This window comes from Eurytemora carolleeae, unplaced genomic scaffold (assembly GCF_000591075.1).
Source record: "Eurytemora carolleeae unplaced genomic scaffold, Eaff_2.0 scaffold473, whole genome shotgun sequence".
NCBI classification, from domain to species: Eukaryota; Metazoa; Arthropoda; class Copepoda; order Calanoida; family Temoridae; genus Eurytemora; species Eurytemora carolleeae.
In genome coordinates this window covers 228,266-242,582 of record NW_019396633.1, presented here as the reverse complement: position 1 = coordinate 242,582, position 14,317 = coordinate 228,266, and the positions used below count along the sequence as shown (strand labels likewise).

The following is a 14,317-nucleotide window of genomic DNA, read 5'->3' as shown; positions in this document are numbered from 1 at the left end:
CAGGATGTTTGATATTCCTATTACTGTTAATGTACTAGACAGTTCTCTTCCAGTAGCATGGCTTTCAGACAGGTAGCTTCATAATTTAAAACACAGTCGTCGTCATATATATCAATACAATGAATATAACTTTACTATTTAAGGTTTGATTGCTAACAAGCTGTTCTTTGTTTCCACGTTTATGTGTATCAAAGCTGTTTAAAAGCTTGGTAGAAATCAAAATTTGAAATCGAGTACTGTAACAAAATTGAATAAGTATTACGAATCAAATTGAGGGTTTATTTTAATCTTATTGAAATGTAATTCTAAGTGAAAGGATAGCAATGCTAACATTTAAACCTTTGTCTGATTAAGTTTAAATTATATATGTCAGGAAATCTTTCACAAAATGAAGTTTTCAAGGATATTGTTCTTAATCATGCATTGCCATCTTTGCACGAAGGTTCACTTGAAATTTTGATTACAGTCCCTTTAGGCAAGGGTTTTACAATTTTAAAATTTATTTAAATTTTTGCTACATTTAGTATATCATTTCATTTATGAAAGCCAAAAAAATATGTATTCAAAATATTAAGATAAATAAAATTCTATTGTAATTAAAAACGCATTAAGAGCCATGGTTTTGGAAATTAAAATATTTTTTCTTTCTTTTTTTAAATCTTATTTTATATTTGTAGTGAGATGGTTCTGGAACTACCCTTAGAAAAATACAACTCTAGTTCCAGCAATCCAATTATTATCAACAATGAAGCCACAGGTTAAATATGGGTGCAGACTGCTATTTTTTTAAAATTCGAAATCCTTGGACTACAGGGTGTCTCTTTTTAGGGACAACTACAGGGTGTCTCTTTTTAGGGACAGCTACAGGGTGTCTCTTTTTAGGGACAACTACAGGGTGTCTCTTTTTAGGGACAACTACAGGGTGTCTCTTTTTAGGAACAACTACAGGGTGTCTCTTTTTAGGGACAACTGCAGGGTGATTCTAGTTATATGCCTTTAAAATAATTGTCATTTCCAAAGATTTTCAAAAAATGGCATTTATATGGTTTTATTTTTTGCGTTTTAAACAATGGGATAAAATAAAAAGAGCATTTCAATGATAGAATTGGGGATTGAACAAAAATAAGATATAAAATTTTTTTTGAATTTTTTTTTGAAAATCCTAGGACAAGGCCTTGTACTTGTACTTGTTAGTCCGATAAAACTACGTTTAATGGGTAAAAAGTTAAAAATAAAAGGCTATTACAAATCTTCGGTAGAAGACGGAACATATTTTTGATTACTTTTCCTACTTTCAAAGGTTGGAACGGCAATTTAGAGAAAAATAATTTATAAAAGACCACCCCCCCCCCCCCCCCCAATATATTGCCAATATAAATAAGATCAATTTTTAGGACAATCAAACGACGCTTGGCAGGCTAAGAAGCCTAAACGCACTTTTTTTGAGACACTCTGAAATGTTTAACATATATACAAATTTTATCCCTCGAAAATTCGCAATTTGATTTTCCAAAAATCTCGCAACAATAGTGAACTGAGATGGTTTAAGCATAGGGGATAAGGCTGCAATTTGCAAAGAATTTTATAAAAAATATGACTATATGAGAAGCGGCTTTGCCACAAAATCATATTAGAATCAATTAGCACTTTGAGATTTCAAAAATTGTGTTACATCAAATAATCTAAGTTTGAAACAGTTAAGCTTTACACCAACCTTTGCAAAGAATATTATGATTTTTCGGCAAAGACTGAATAACTTTGCATAATTTTAGGGGTTCTTTAGGGGTTCTTTTGGAAACAAAGTCTTGTTGCCCACAATTTCGAAGTATTAAAAAAACTCATATTCATTAGCGACATCTTAAGTCTTAATATGAATGATCTAAAGTTGCAATTTAATTCTCTGTTGGCATGATGCTACAGGGTGTCCCACGAAACATGATAGTTGGTAAATAGTTTGGAATGTCTTTTTCCCTATACTGTAACAGATATTAAAGATTTCTTGCATTTTATTTCGTTTAATAAAATCTTTTGCTAAAATATATTTCACTTTGAAATCAATTTTACTACAGTGAAACCCTTAATAACGAATACATCGGAAGAATTTATCAAATGTCGTCTTGAGAATTTTTCAATAAGTTTCATACTATATTAGGTAAATTTCAGTATTTGCGAAAATAAATAAACAGCCATGAATATGCGGGAACAGGTTTTAAAGAGTTCCATATAATCATTTAATTAAAAAACTAAATATCTGCAACATTCCATTATCAGAAAGTGAAGAATACGACATTTTATGAATTCTTTCGATGAATTCGTTATTAAGGGTTTCACTGTATAATATGACTACCATTAAATATTCTTATGGAAGAAGACATTTTAAATTATTCACCAACTGTCTTGGGACACCCTGTAGTTTTGATACTAATTATATATTAAATAATTTATGTCCAGCACATCATCTTACATTTCATTCTGCACTAAAAACTAAAATCTTACGTATTTTTTTAGGCTATTATCGAGTTAATTATGACGACAACAACTGGTTCAAAATAGCGGCAGCAGTAATGGATGTAAGACTTTTATAATGATTACCAAAAATAAAACAACAACTTGTATAAAAGATGAATGTTGGATTGAAGTTCTGATTTTGATTATTCCACAGAACATGCATCGCAAACATTTTAATTGTATAAAAACTCGTTTAAAAGGATTTTTAAAATACTTCTCTAAAACTTTTAGATTCGCAACAATATTAAAAAAGCATGAAATTTCTTATAGGTCGTCTTTATATTCCTTCGCACTTCGGGATCTAAATATCTAAACAAATTTTTCTTTTGTTTGTAATTTAATAATAATGGTGTGGTGGGAGGGGTGGGATTTGCTGGCACCATTGCCTTAAGATTTAACCGATTAAAGGGTCTGTGAGCGTAATTTCAAGTGACCCTCCCACGCACCTCTGCCCCTTTAGTAAAAGTAAATTCAACCTATTTGAAGCATAAAGTCTGAATACGTTAACCTAGAGCTAGGTACAGTACAAACTGGGCCCTGAAAGGTTGACCCGGCTTGGAAATTCAAATGAACTACGGCTGCCCGTGCTCCCTTCAATGTCTGATTTACCGCTCTACCCTTGAAACCTATGTCTGATCAAAAATATGGAATATGACCTCATTTTTCTGACTCGAAAAGTATTAAGTTATGATAATTTCTCCATTGTTTCTTATAAGCAAGAAATTAACGAGTCACTTTTGCAAAGAAACTAAAAACTAACATAAACATAAACAAAAAATAGGGAGTTCTAATTCATACTTTATCATACTTTGTTTAGGGTACCGTTGTAAATCGGACATTACCATCTTTACATAGAAGATCATTTGAAACCACGCTTACAGTCCCTTTAAATCCAACAAGTTTAATTTTTAGAATATTGATTTGATTCGTCCGTTCAACAGGGTTCAGATCATTTGTGATCTTGTAGGTAAGCAATTCTTAAATAATATATTTTAAAGAAATTCTGCTATATCTTTGCAATCTGATGGTGTAAATCTTTGATATTTCAAACTTAGATTAATGGATCCAACAGAGCTTATAGTTTGAAATATCTAAGGTCTACGACATTGGGTTGCAAAGATATCTGTTAATATAAGGATTAGAAAATCAGAGTTGGTGGCAAAAGCTCAATCTATATATAAATGTGGCTTGTCTGTCTGTTTGTTTATATCCAATAAACGTCAAAACAGCTGAACCGATCGAGCCCAATTTTTTTGTGGCATCTAACGTGACCCCGGGGAAGGTTTGTGAATGATCCAAATTTTAAAAATTTGTGTTTATAAGTTTTTTATTTTTGTTCAAAATTTTAAAATCTTGAAAATCCGCGAAATTTGTTTTCCTTTGTTTTTTCAACGTTATAATGAGAACATGTTCACAGTGAAATAGAAGATGGGCGCGAAGCGCCCTAAAAGCCTAGATTTTTAAAAAAGACATAAATATCTTCTCTTAAGTCTTAACCCACATAGATCCAGACTGCTTTGAAAACCCGCATCAATTATGAAGACCGGGTCGACTTTAGAATGTCGTAACGCCTTGGCTTTTGATTTTACTTCACTTTCCATTATACTGTTATGCAGTTCTAGGCAGGAAAATTTAAGAACAAAGCAAGCACTTGTTTTAGCTTTAGATTAAAAGAATTAATTGGCAAAACTCTTCTACATTTTTGAATGAGAGCCTGCATCATGCATGCATCAAGTTAGCTGCATCAAGTAAGCACCCATGGACCCAGTGAAATAACATTTAAACCAACATAATCATTGAATAACAAATATAAATAATAAGTTCAGCATTAAAAATATTTAAAAAAAGAAACTTTTTAACAATAAAAAAGCAAGAAAAAACAGAAAAACTTTCAAAAATGTTCTTTCGAGCGGGATCCGATTCCATTTAGATTTGGTAAGGGACGGATCCAGAATATGCATAAAAATTATATGGATCCTATGAAAACAAAGATATGTAGTTTAAGGGGAATGAAATAATAAAAGAATTTTTTTTAGCTTTGGAGGGAAGTGGTCATGTGAGCTCTGATCTTCATGATGATATAACAGGAAACTGGGAGGTAAATCTAGTTTAATAATATTATAATATCCATGTAAACAGGGCAGATATAACAGTAAACTGGGAGGTAAATCTAGTTTAATATCATTATAATATCCATGTAAACAGGGTAGATATAACAGGAAACTGGGAGGTAAATCTAGTTTAATATTATTATAATATCCATGTAAACAGAGCAGATATAACAGTAAACTGGGAGGTAAATCTAGTTTGATATTATTATAATATCCATGTAAACAGGGCAGATATAACAGTAAACTGGGAGGTAAATCTAGTTTAATATCATTATAAATCCATGTAAAGAGGGCAGATATAACAGTAAACTAGGAGGTAAATCTAGTTTGATATTATTATAATATCCATGTAAACAGGGTAGATATAACAGTAAACTGGGAGGTAAATCTAGTTTAATATTATTATAATATCCATGTAAACAGGGTAGATATAACAGTAAACTGGGAGGTAAATCTAGTTTGATATTATTATAATATCCATGTAAACAGGGGAATCGACTCTTCATCGATTAGAGAGAGCTTAGTGTGTAAATCTGTTTATATGCTTTTGAATCAATCTAAACCAACTGACCCCTTACTCTGTGTTCAAACATTCGAAAGTAAATTTTAGTTTTCTCCCACTTCTAACAATTTATATATTTACTATTAGTATCATTATATATTCTGTCAATCATCTTGTAATAATATTATTGTAAAAAGTTTGCATGGACAGATTCACAATTGGGTATTCTTTATACTTCTAAGTAATAATAATGATAATATCACTGTCGTTAATTTTATCTCAAAATTAACTATTTAGCATAAATCAGCAATTATTCATCCTTGTCGAAAAAACAATATTAAGGCCATAATTGTATGTCACGTTATAAATTAAGTTTTTCAAACTTTTTCAAAAAAAATTCAATGCAAATTTTTTTCAACATTTTTTTTTAGGACGATGATCAAGTCGTGATTTGGGCAACTGAACAGTGTGGAACTAATTATAAGAATAGTAAACCTCTTCGCAGAATATAATTGGGGGGAAATATTCCCACAACCTCTAACTTTGGAGGTTTTAAAATAATTTCTCCTGAAACGCTTAATTTTGTATGTTTTTATTATATTTCATAAATAAATAATTACTTACTTACTTAAACTTGATAGTGTTCAGAAATAAAAAATAACCAGCAACATTTTTTTTGTGATTTGAGAATTATAAGGCTGGTTTTATGTTTGTTGTAGACCAGCAGGGTTACCCACAAAGGATGAGAATGATAAGACCTGAAACTCTGTAAACATGATGTTTCCAATGTTAAATTAAGTCCTCTGTCAAAATAAAATATTTTCATGGCCTGTTATTTAGTTGCAGGGAATCTTATAATATAAAGAAACATGCAGTGTTAACTCCGTACAGTCGTCTTTATAGAGGGGCACGCATGATTCGCAACAATACCATTAATAAACTTTATAAGATCAAGGAACAATATAAAATCCTTACTTTTCTATGAGGATTAATCTTGTCAATTGTTCTTAATTTCCAGCTATAACTTAAGCATTTTATATTCCTATTTTTTTGTTTCTAATTTTGATCTAAATGTTCATTATTTTGAAATACTTTCGGCAAACTTGATATTATGGTAAAAATGTTAATTCTAATGCATTCTGTCAACTCCTGTATGCCGAGTGCATTAGCGCCTGATCCAATCAGGGTTCAGTCATGTGTTTGTTTTCAATTCTGAACCAATAGAAATATTGTGACGGTAACATCTATCTTTCTGTCTTTCACACCAATTGGATAATGAGATCTCATTATCGAATTAGTGTGATGAATCCTTAAATCGGCGCTAACAATAAATGGAAATATTTATTTCTACTGAAACTATAGTGATCACATATAGCATGCTTTCTCCTTATATGTATAGTGTTTTCTTAAAGACTTTTTTGTCGGCATATACATTTTAAATAATAAAGTATAGAACGAAAGAATCTGTAATCTGTTAATTATGCAACAAATCTAGGCTTTACTTTTTTAATTGATTTTTATCTAGAAATGAAGCTTTATTATATTTTTTATAATCGAAAAATGTGCAACTATTTAGAGTGATGTAAATTTGAATGTTTAGATTAAATGTCCAACGTTAAGAGTATTTATCCTTAAGAAGAACATACATTTATCTTATCTACAGGGTGTCCCAAAAACATGGGAATTCAGTGACGAATTCGATATCGTCTTTTCAAATAATTCTTTGATTTAGTATAGTGATACCTACTGAGAAAGCTGTAATCTGTAAGAGTTTCGTCTGCTATGTTTACATTTTGTTTGTTTATGTTTTGACTGCATACGGTTGTACTTAGTAAAACAAGAAAATTGCAGTATACAAACAGAGTAAACTTGTCCTTAATCCGTATTCACTGTTCATCTTGCGGAGACATTATAGACACATCTTTACAGTCTTTTACCCTTTCATTAAATAAAGTCTAGCAGACAATAATATTATGGCTTTTGAAATTAGGTATTACAATGCTAATTTATAACAAAGACGATATCGAATTCGTCACTGAATTCACATGTTTTTTGGGACACCCTGTATAAATAGACATTTTATTTTAAAAATGTCACAATTATAGACCAAAACACGTTTGATTATAAATAGAATAAACCGAATACTGCTCACTCTGGTAAGTCAAGGGTGGCCATGAAAAAAAGGAAAGGGGTCACTGACAATAGAATCGGGAGGAGAAAAATTTAATGGGAAACGGAAAAAAAATAGGCAAAGGAGGATGAACATGTGTAAACATATACAGGGCGGAGAAGAAGGGGGGGGAGAAAGGTAGATGGATGGGGGGGAGAGAGGAAAATAAAGAGGGAAAGAAAGGTAGATGGATTAGGGGAGGGGGAGGGGGGGTGAGCGGAGCTGACATAAGCCTCTAATCCCGATCAAGAAGCCATAGCAATGCTTCTACATTTATCAGTTTTATTTTTATAAGTAAACTAGTCTTGCAGTCAACTTTAAACTCTACAGGAAAAGGTGGTTTACAGTGAGACATTTAACACTGTGGAATAGGAAGACGATATTTAAGCAATTTATTTAAGTACAGGGTTACCCACAAAATATGAGGCTTTAGAGACGACCTAAGGAATTGTTTACGTGTCTGTTTCCAATTTATGATTCCTTGAAACTATAAACTTGTTTCTTTCTTGTCGAAATCATTAAAAATTCCATAAAAAGACTTTACTAAAGGCAAAAGATTCACCGAAACCTAGGAATCGTCATGTTTAAAAAGTTTTATGTCGTCTTTACAGCTTTTTATCCTTTTTGTGGGTAACCCTGTATGTTTCTATACCAGCTTGCAAATAAATTAATGAAATGGGTTTTACAGTTTGAGGCCAATATGTTGTTTTCCTTTTTCGTCACAGTTAGACTGGGTCTCACAGCTCACTGTACAGTGTACATATTTGTTCTTGAAAAAATCATTTTATTTAGGTTCTAATAAATTGACTTGCAACAATGGTGTTTCACTAAATATAACAATCAAAGGAACGACATAAGACCGTTTTTGTTTTTCATATATTATGATGACGTTTGTATTAAAATGGTAATTAGGTGACCCAAGAAACATAGGAATTAAGAGACGACTTAAATATCGTCTTTGATTTCTAAAAATTGATAAATGACACAAAAAATGAACGTCTAATAGGCGTCAAACCTTATAGAAATCCAACTTATGGACCCGCTACGTATAGCAACATGGCGTATTTTCCGGGAGAACTTTTTTATATTTTTGAAAAATTAAACGTTTTTGTAAAATATTGTAGCTTATCATTATCATTATCATAATTTCTATTTTTTTTAACATAACCTAGACATTAAAGGAGCAAAATAGTTTAATACGTACATTTTAGGTTTGGAAAAAATCCTTAAAAGTATAAAAAAAGTTCTCCAGTAATGCTAATATGATTTCATAAAATTTCGTTTTACCATTTAAATAAAAGGATTTTATGAAAATTATATTCACTTTACACTGATAATTTAATTTGTCAAAAATATAAAAAATGTTCTCCCGGAAAATACGCCATGTTGCTATACTTAGCGGGTCCATACGTTGGATTTCTATAAGGTTTGACGCCCAATAAGCTTTACAAAATATGGTCTACCTTCTTTGTATTTGTGTATCTTTATAAAATTGACGAAGATATAAAACATTTAAACAGTTTTGTTGATTTTTATTAACTGGAATCTGGTCAAATTCCCTAATATCTCCGTCAATTCCCTAATATCTCCGTCAGTTTTGATGGTGAAAAAATGGTAGACCACAATTTGTAAATCCCGAGACTAGCAGTTTTTGATATTATATTTACGAAATAATCTCACTTAGAACAAAGACGATATAAAAGTAGTTATTTAATTCCCATGTTTATTGGGACACCCTGTACAGTCTAAAGCTGGGAAAAGTTCCTTTCACGAAACGGAGGTTTTCTAAAGTTAACGGAATAGTCTGTAAAAACGGAATGGCCATTAAAAAAAATAACCATTGAAAATGTTACCTGAGCTGAAAACTTTTGAATGGGATATCCTTAATCCCGATCGGATATTTAATCTGGAGATTAAAAATGAGAGGAGAACAAGCAATATTTAATCTCGAGATTAAGAAAAAGAGTGGATTAAGCATTATTCCCAATATCCACCATTCTAAAGTTTTCAGCTCTGAAAAGCTAAAAAAGGTAAATTTCGTTATTTTGTGATAAAAATTGCATTAAGTATTTTAAATTTTTTTCTAAAATTCTACGCGTTTTGATGTTTTTAAATGTCGTCTTTTGTGCTTATAAATAGTTACCAATTTTTTTCACCGATAATGCTGTAATAAACTGTTAATGGCTGTGCCGTTAACAATATTTTAACCGTTAACAAAAATTTTTGTCGCCCATAATGCTGTTAATACTGTAATATACTGTTAACGGCTGTGCCATAACGTTTTTAACCGTTAACAACATTGTGTTGTCACTTTGCGCCGTTAACCCGGTTAATTTTGTAAAAACAGTACCATTAACGGCTAGATCCGTTAATAATTGTTAACACCGTTAGTAAAATTGACCTCGTTAAAATGGAAAATGCCGGCAATGGAACGAACGTTCCATTCTTACCTTTAAAATCAACGGCTAACTGAAATTTTTATTTTTTAACAGCTGGAACTAACCGTTTACGAAACGGATAAAAGATGGAACGTGGCCAGCCCTAACATTGACACGAGTACAATTTTAGTATAAAATTATTTTTTTTTATTCCCTATATTTCCAAGTTAAAAAAGCAGGCAAAATTTGGGAAATGTGAGAGATTTTTATTTAGAGAATTATAGATACTTAAGTTTCTAAAATTTGAAGAAAAACAATTTCTTTAGATGTCCGGGAAATCATCAAGTGATATTTCAGATGACGGATCCGATCGAACTTTTCAGGTAAGCTTCTTAAAGGGAGTGTTTTTTTCGTGGGACACCCTGTATATTAAAGAAAATTGAAAAATAATTAGTTTAAATCGTTTTTAACAATTTTCTCCTTATAGACGCAACAGATAGAAGTAAGATTAGTAGCGATCTAAAGCGATTATTTTTCGCCGTGCGCCTATACCCCCCTTTCATTTTTCGTGAACACGATCCCTTTAAATGGACTTTTATTATTAGAAATTTTTCAATTTTCTTTAATATACAGGGTGTCCCACGAAACATAACAGTAGGTGAATAGCTTTGAATGTCTTTTTCCATATACTGTATTATATATTAAAGACTATTCGCGGTTTATTTCGCTAAAAAATATTTGACTCAAATATGTTTTGCTTTGATTTTAATTTTACCATAATATGACTGTCAGTGCCATAAAATATTGTTTAGTATTCTCTTTGGTATCAAACAACTTAACAAATTATGTAAGAAGACATTTTAAACTGTTTACCAACTGTCATCTTTCGTTGTACACCCTGTAGTTAAAGAAATGCCTTTACTCAGTAGTCAGTAAATCTAATTTTTATAAATTCTTAAAGATTTGTTGATGATCTTTTTTGCCACTCCTAATCGTATTCGTTTGAATCTGTAAGCTAAAAGGTTTTTAAGCTTGATTGATTTTTATTTTAGAGATTGATACTAAACACCCATTCAATGGAATTTGGAAAGGACTAAAATTTTCTAATTTTTTTATATCGTGTTATCATAGATTGTAAGGCTCTTGCTTCGATTATAGACCCCTTTTGGTTAAAGATGTAATTTTTTAATGAAAATTTCATAAATATATATTAGATTTTATTTTTAGAAAGTTGTTACACTGCAAAAGAAATACGGGAAAACTGGTTCCATTAAGGTAAAAAAATAATTGAACTTCTAAAGAACACGACAAATATCTTCTTATTGAAAGACGACATTATAAAATGACTTCCCAAACATATTGAATAATTTAGTGTGAAAATGGAGCCCTGTATATTGGGGATTTCGACGAATTTGGCGTCAAAACTGGATTAGGTAATTTTCTTGATAAATGATTTATCTGATATGTTACAGCGCGCGATAATCAGAAAACTCTGAAATAGGAAGACGACTTTTAGAATCAAGTTAAAATTTTAAAAAGTCCAGTGAGTATGAGGCACAGCAAGTGTAAACATACCCATTTCACTAACTATCAAATTAAATTAAGCATTGCTTTAATGTCGTCTTACTATTCCATTGTTTTCTGGTTTTCACTGTAGAACTTGCTGCAGACAGATTACGTTTTTAAGACAAACTGAATTAGTTCAAATAACATAAATAATCATTAGGTTTTTAGCTACAGCGAAACCCTTAATAACGAATACATCGGAAGAATTTATTAAATGTCGTCTTGACAATTTTTCAATGATTTTTATACTATATTACGTAAATCTCAGTATTTGCGAAAATAAATAAATAGCCATGAATATGCGGGAACAGTTTAAAAGAGCTCCATATAATCATTTAATTAAAAAACTAAATATCTGCAACATTCCATTATCAGAAACGAAAGAAGACGACATTTGATGAATTCTTTCGATGTATTCGTTATTAAGGGTTTTCACTGTAAGTGATCAACCTTTCTGTTGAATAAATAAGGTTTTGAAGATCAAATTGATATATTTCTCTCATTATTAATATATTTACAGCGAAACCGCAGACTATAATAATATATGTAATATATAATATAATATATAATATCTGACAGTGAAACCCCCAAAAGCATCAGACTTTAATGATGGCCTATTTATAGCTCATTAATTTTAATGATCTAAGGTTTGAACTTAAATTGTCTTCTGAAGATAACATAAATGATTTGTCAAAAGAACCTTAATTCAAAGAGAAAGACCAACTCAATTCTGTATCTTAAGTCTCATGCATTGTTGGTAACCCTGTATATATAAACCTTGGTCGGTGTTTATATCAGTACAACAAAGACGACTTTTCTATGAAGTTTTTATCTCTAACAATTTTTAAAAAAATTACAGGTTTACAAGTAAATATTGGAATAGTTTACAGTTTAAAATAGAAAGTCGTCTTCATTGTATTTATATATAAAACAACGACACTATGCTTTTAGGTCATATGGAAATTCCCAACGGTTCTACCTACGATGGAACATTTAATAAGGTCAATTAAAATTCAATCAATCAAATCAATCAATTAAGCTTTTGGGTTCACCAATCACCACTTAAACTTTATTTTTTTTTAAGGTTTATTGATATTGACAATATTTGCAACATGTTAAACTTACCAATGTTTACAACCTTATTTAAATGTTTGTCTTTAATGAAAAAAATTCCTATTTTGCAACAAAAATTATTTTTTTCTTGTTTAGGGATTGCCAAATGGGGTCGGAGTTATGAGGTTTCCCGACAGTTCAAGATATGAGGGGGAGTTTATGCAGGTTAAATTCACGCAAAATCTAGTAATCTAAAAAATCAAAGATTTACACCATCAGGTTGCCAAGATATAAGGATTTGAAAATTGTTAAAAACTACTCACACAGAAGAACGCAGCGTCCATACAAATTCGGAAAGATGAAACATTCAACTCGGATCGTAAACAAATCAACTTAATTCTAAACAAATCATTCAGATATTACAAACAGTAGTCATCGATTATTTTTCGACGCATTCGTATAAAGTTATATTTCCAAGATGGCAATGCCCGATTTAAAACAAAATTTTGAAAGATAAAGATTTTTGTCTTTAAATAAACAATTAACCTATCTTATTCATATTTGATCAGACAAAACTGTCAAGGGTACCCTAAATAGGGCATCGTCATCTTTGCATGGAGGGTCACTTGAAATTAGGCTTACAGTCCCTTTAATTTGACTTTTTCAGGGTTGGTTCCATGGACATGGTGTGTACAGTACTATAGATGGTATGAAGTATGAAGGTAATTATAGTTTATGTAATTCAGGTTCAAATTAGTTTAACCTATAGCTTGCAAATCAACTTGTCAACTCTATCCTGGTATTTTTGTCTAATACAGGGGNAGGGAAGTGTCAAGTGTGATATATGTCATTTGGTTCAACTTTTTAAAATTAAAACCTCAAACTTAGGGACGGCAATAAGCTTGAATAAAAAAAATAATTTAGGAAAATGTAAAAAAAATAATTTTAACAAAAATTACAATGTTTTGCATTGGGGGTCACTCGAAATAACGCTAACAGTCCCTATAAACTTTTCCCCCTCCTCGATGTACAGGGGAATTCCGAGGAGTAAAGATCTGGGGAAATGGTTTATTATTCCATCTATTCGCTGTACAGGGGAATTCCGAGGAGGGAAGATCTGGGGAAATGGTTTATTATTCCATCTACTCGCTGTACAGGGGAAATCCGAGGAGGGAAGATCTAGGGAAATGGTTTAATATTCCCCCTCCTCGCTGTAAAGGGGAATTCCTAGGAGGGAAGATCTGGGGAAATGGTTTAATATTCCCCCTCCTCGTTGTACAGGGGAATTCCGAGGAGGGAAGATCTGGGGAAATGGTTTAATGACTTACTCTGATGGAACGCCAAGCTCAGAAGGATACTTCCAGGAAACTAAATTCAGGTCAATTAAACTTTATTGATAAATAGCTGAAGTGCCCGGCGTTGCCTGAGGAATTTAAAAAATAGTGTTGAAAAAAATTGATTTTTGAAGAGACAAGAATTTGATATTTAGAGAGAAAAATCGAATTTTGTTATCCTATGTTATCCCAGTAGTCGCAGTAGTCTGTTTTTTTATATTTTTTATTCCATTCTTTATTGTCTATTTTATTCTCAAGTGTCAATTTTTTATTTAATATTTTATTGTATATTGTCTGTCTAATTTTAATTATATGTTCTATTCTGTATTGTCTATTTTACTTTGAATTGTCTGTTTTATTCTTAATTGTGTGTACCATTGATCTGATGTATATAAATTGTCTATTCTAATGTGTTATGTCTCTTTATTGTTTATTTTTAATATAATAATAATAATAATAATAATAAGAATGATAATAATAATCTTAATTGGTTTATGGTTTGTGAATAGACGGTGCTGTGATGAAATGGAGGGAACTTGTGAGGTCGGGATCAGAGTTGAGGTAAGATATAGTGGTCATACAGAGGTCGTACAGAGGTCGTACGTTGGTAAAATAGAGATCGTGTCTTGAAGAAGTCGTATGGATGCAGTGATATATGATCGATAGTTCGTACAAATTCGTATAAAGGTCATACA

The 14,317-nt window shown here is 31.2% G+C and overlaps 2 protein-coding genes across 2 annotated transcripts; both read left to right on the top strand.

The window, feature by feature from the left end:
• Nucleotides 1-3: 3 nt before the first annotated feature.
• Nucleotides 4-5,709, top strand: LOC111706620 (aminopeptidase Q; the record flags this gene model as incomplete). Its single annotated transcript, XM_023479532.1, is given in 6 exon segments — nucleotides 4-72; nucleotides 678-757; nucleotides 2,509-2,570; nucleotides 3,421-3,475; nucleotides 4,545-4,606; nucleotides 5,553-5,709. Coding segments are annotated over 6 exon segments (409 nt in total), but the record flags the coding sequence as incomplete, so codon positions are not given.
• Nucleotides 5,710-7,590: 1,881 nt separating this feature from the next.
• On the top strand, nucleotides 7,591-13,691 carry LOC111706624 (MORN repeat-containing protein 4 homolog). The gene is made up of 8 exons (XM_023479537.1): nucleotides 7,591-7,627; nucleotides 9,996-10,052; nucleotides 10,897-10,944; nucleotides 11,042-11,102; nucleotides 12,187-12,236; nucleotides 12,445-12,513; nucleotides 12,956-13,010; nucleotides 13,570-13,691. Exons 2-8 carry the CDS (start codon nucleotides 9,996-9,998, stop codon nucleotides 13,683-13,685), a joined length of 456 nt encoding a protein of 151 aa, XP_023335305.1. The 5' UTR covers nucleotides 7,591-7,627; the 3' UTR covers nucleotides 13,686-13,691.
• Nucleotides 13,692-14,317: the final 626 nt, after the last annotated feature.

Coding starts and splice junctions, on each gene's coding strand:
- LOC111706624 (XM_023479537.1), top strand. CDS start 9,996: ATGTCCGGGAAATCATCAAGTGATATTTCAGATGACGGATCCGATCGA. Junction 12,514..12,955: donor ATGAGGGGGAGTTTATGCAG/GTTAAATTCACG, acceptor TGACTTTTTCAG/GGTTGGTTCCATGGACATGG. Junction 13,011..13,569: donor AGATGGTATGAAGTATGAAG/GTAATTATAGTT, acceptor CTCGTTGTACAG/GGGAATTCCGAGGAGGGAAG.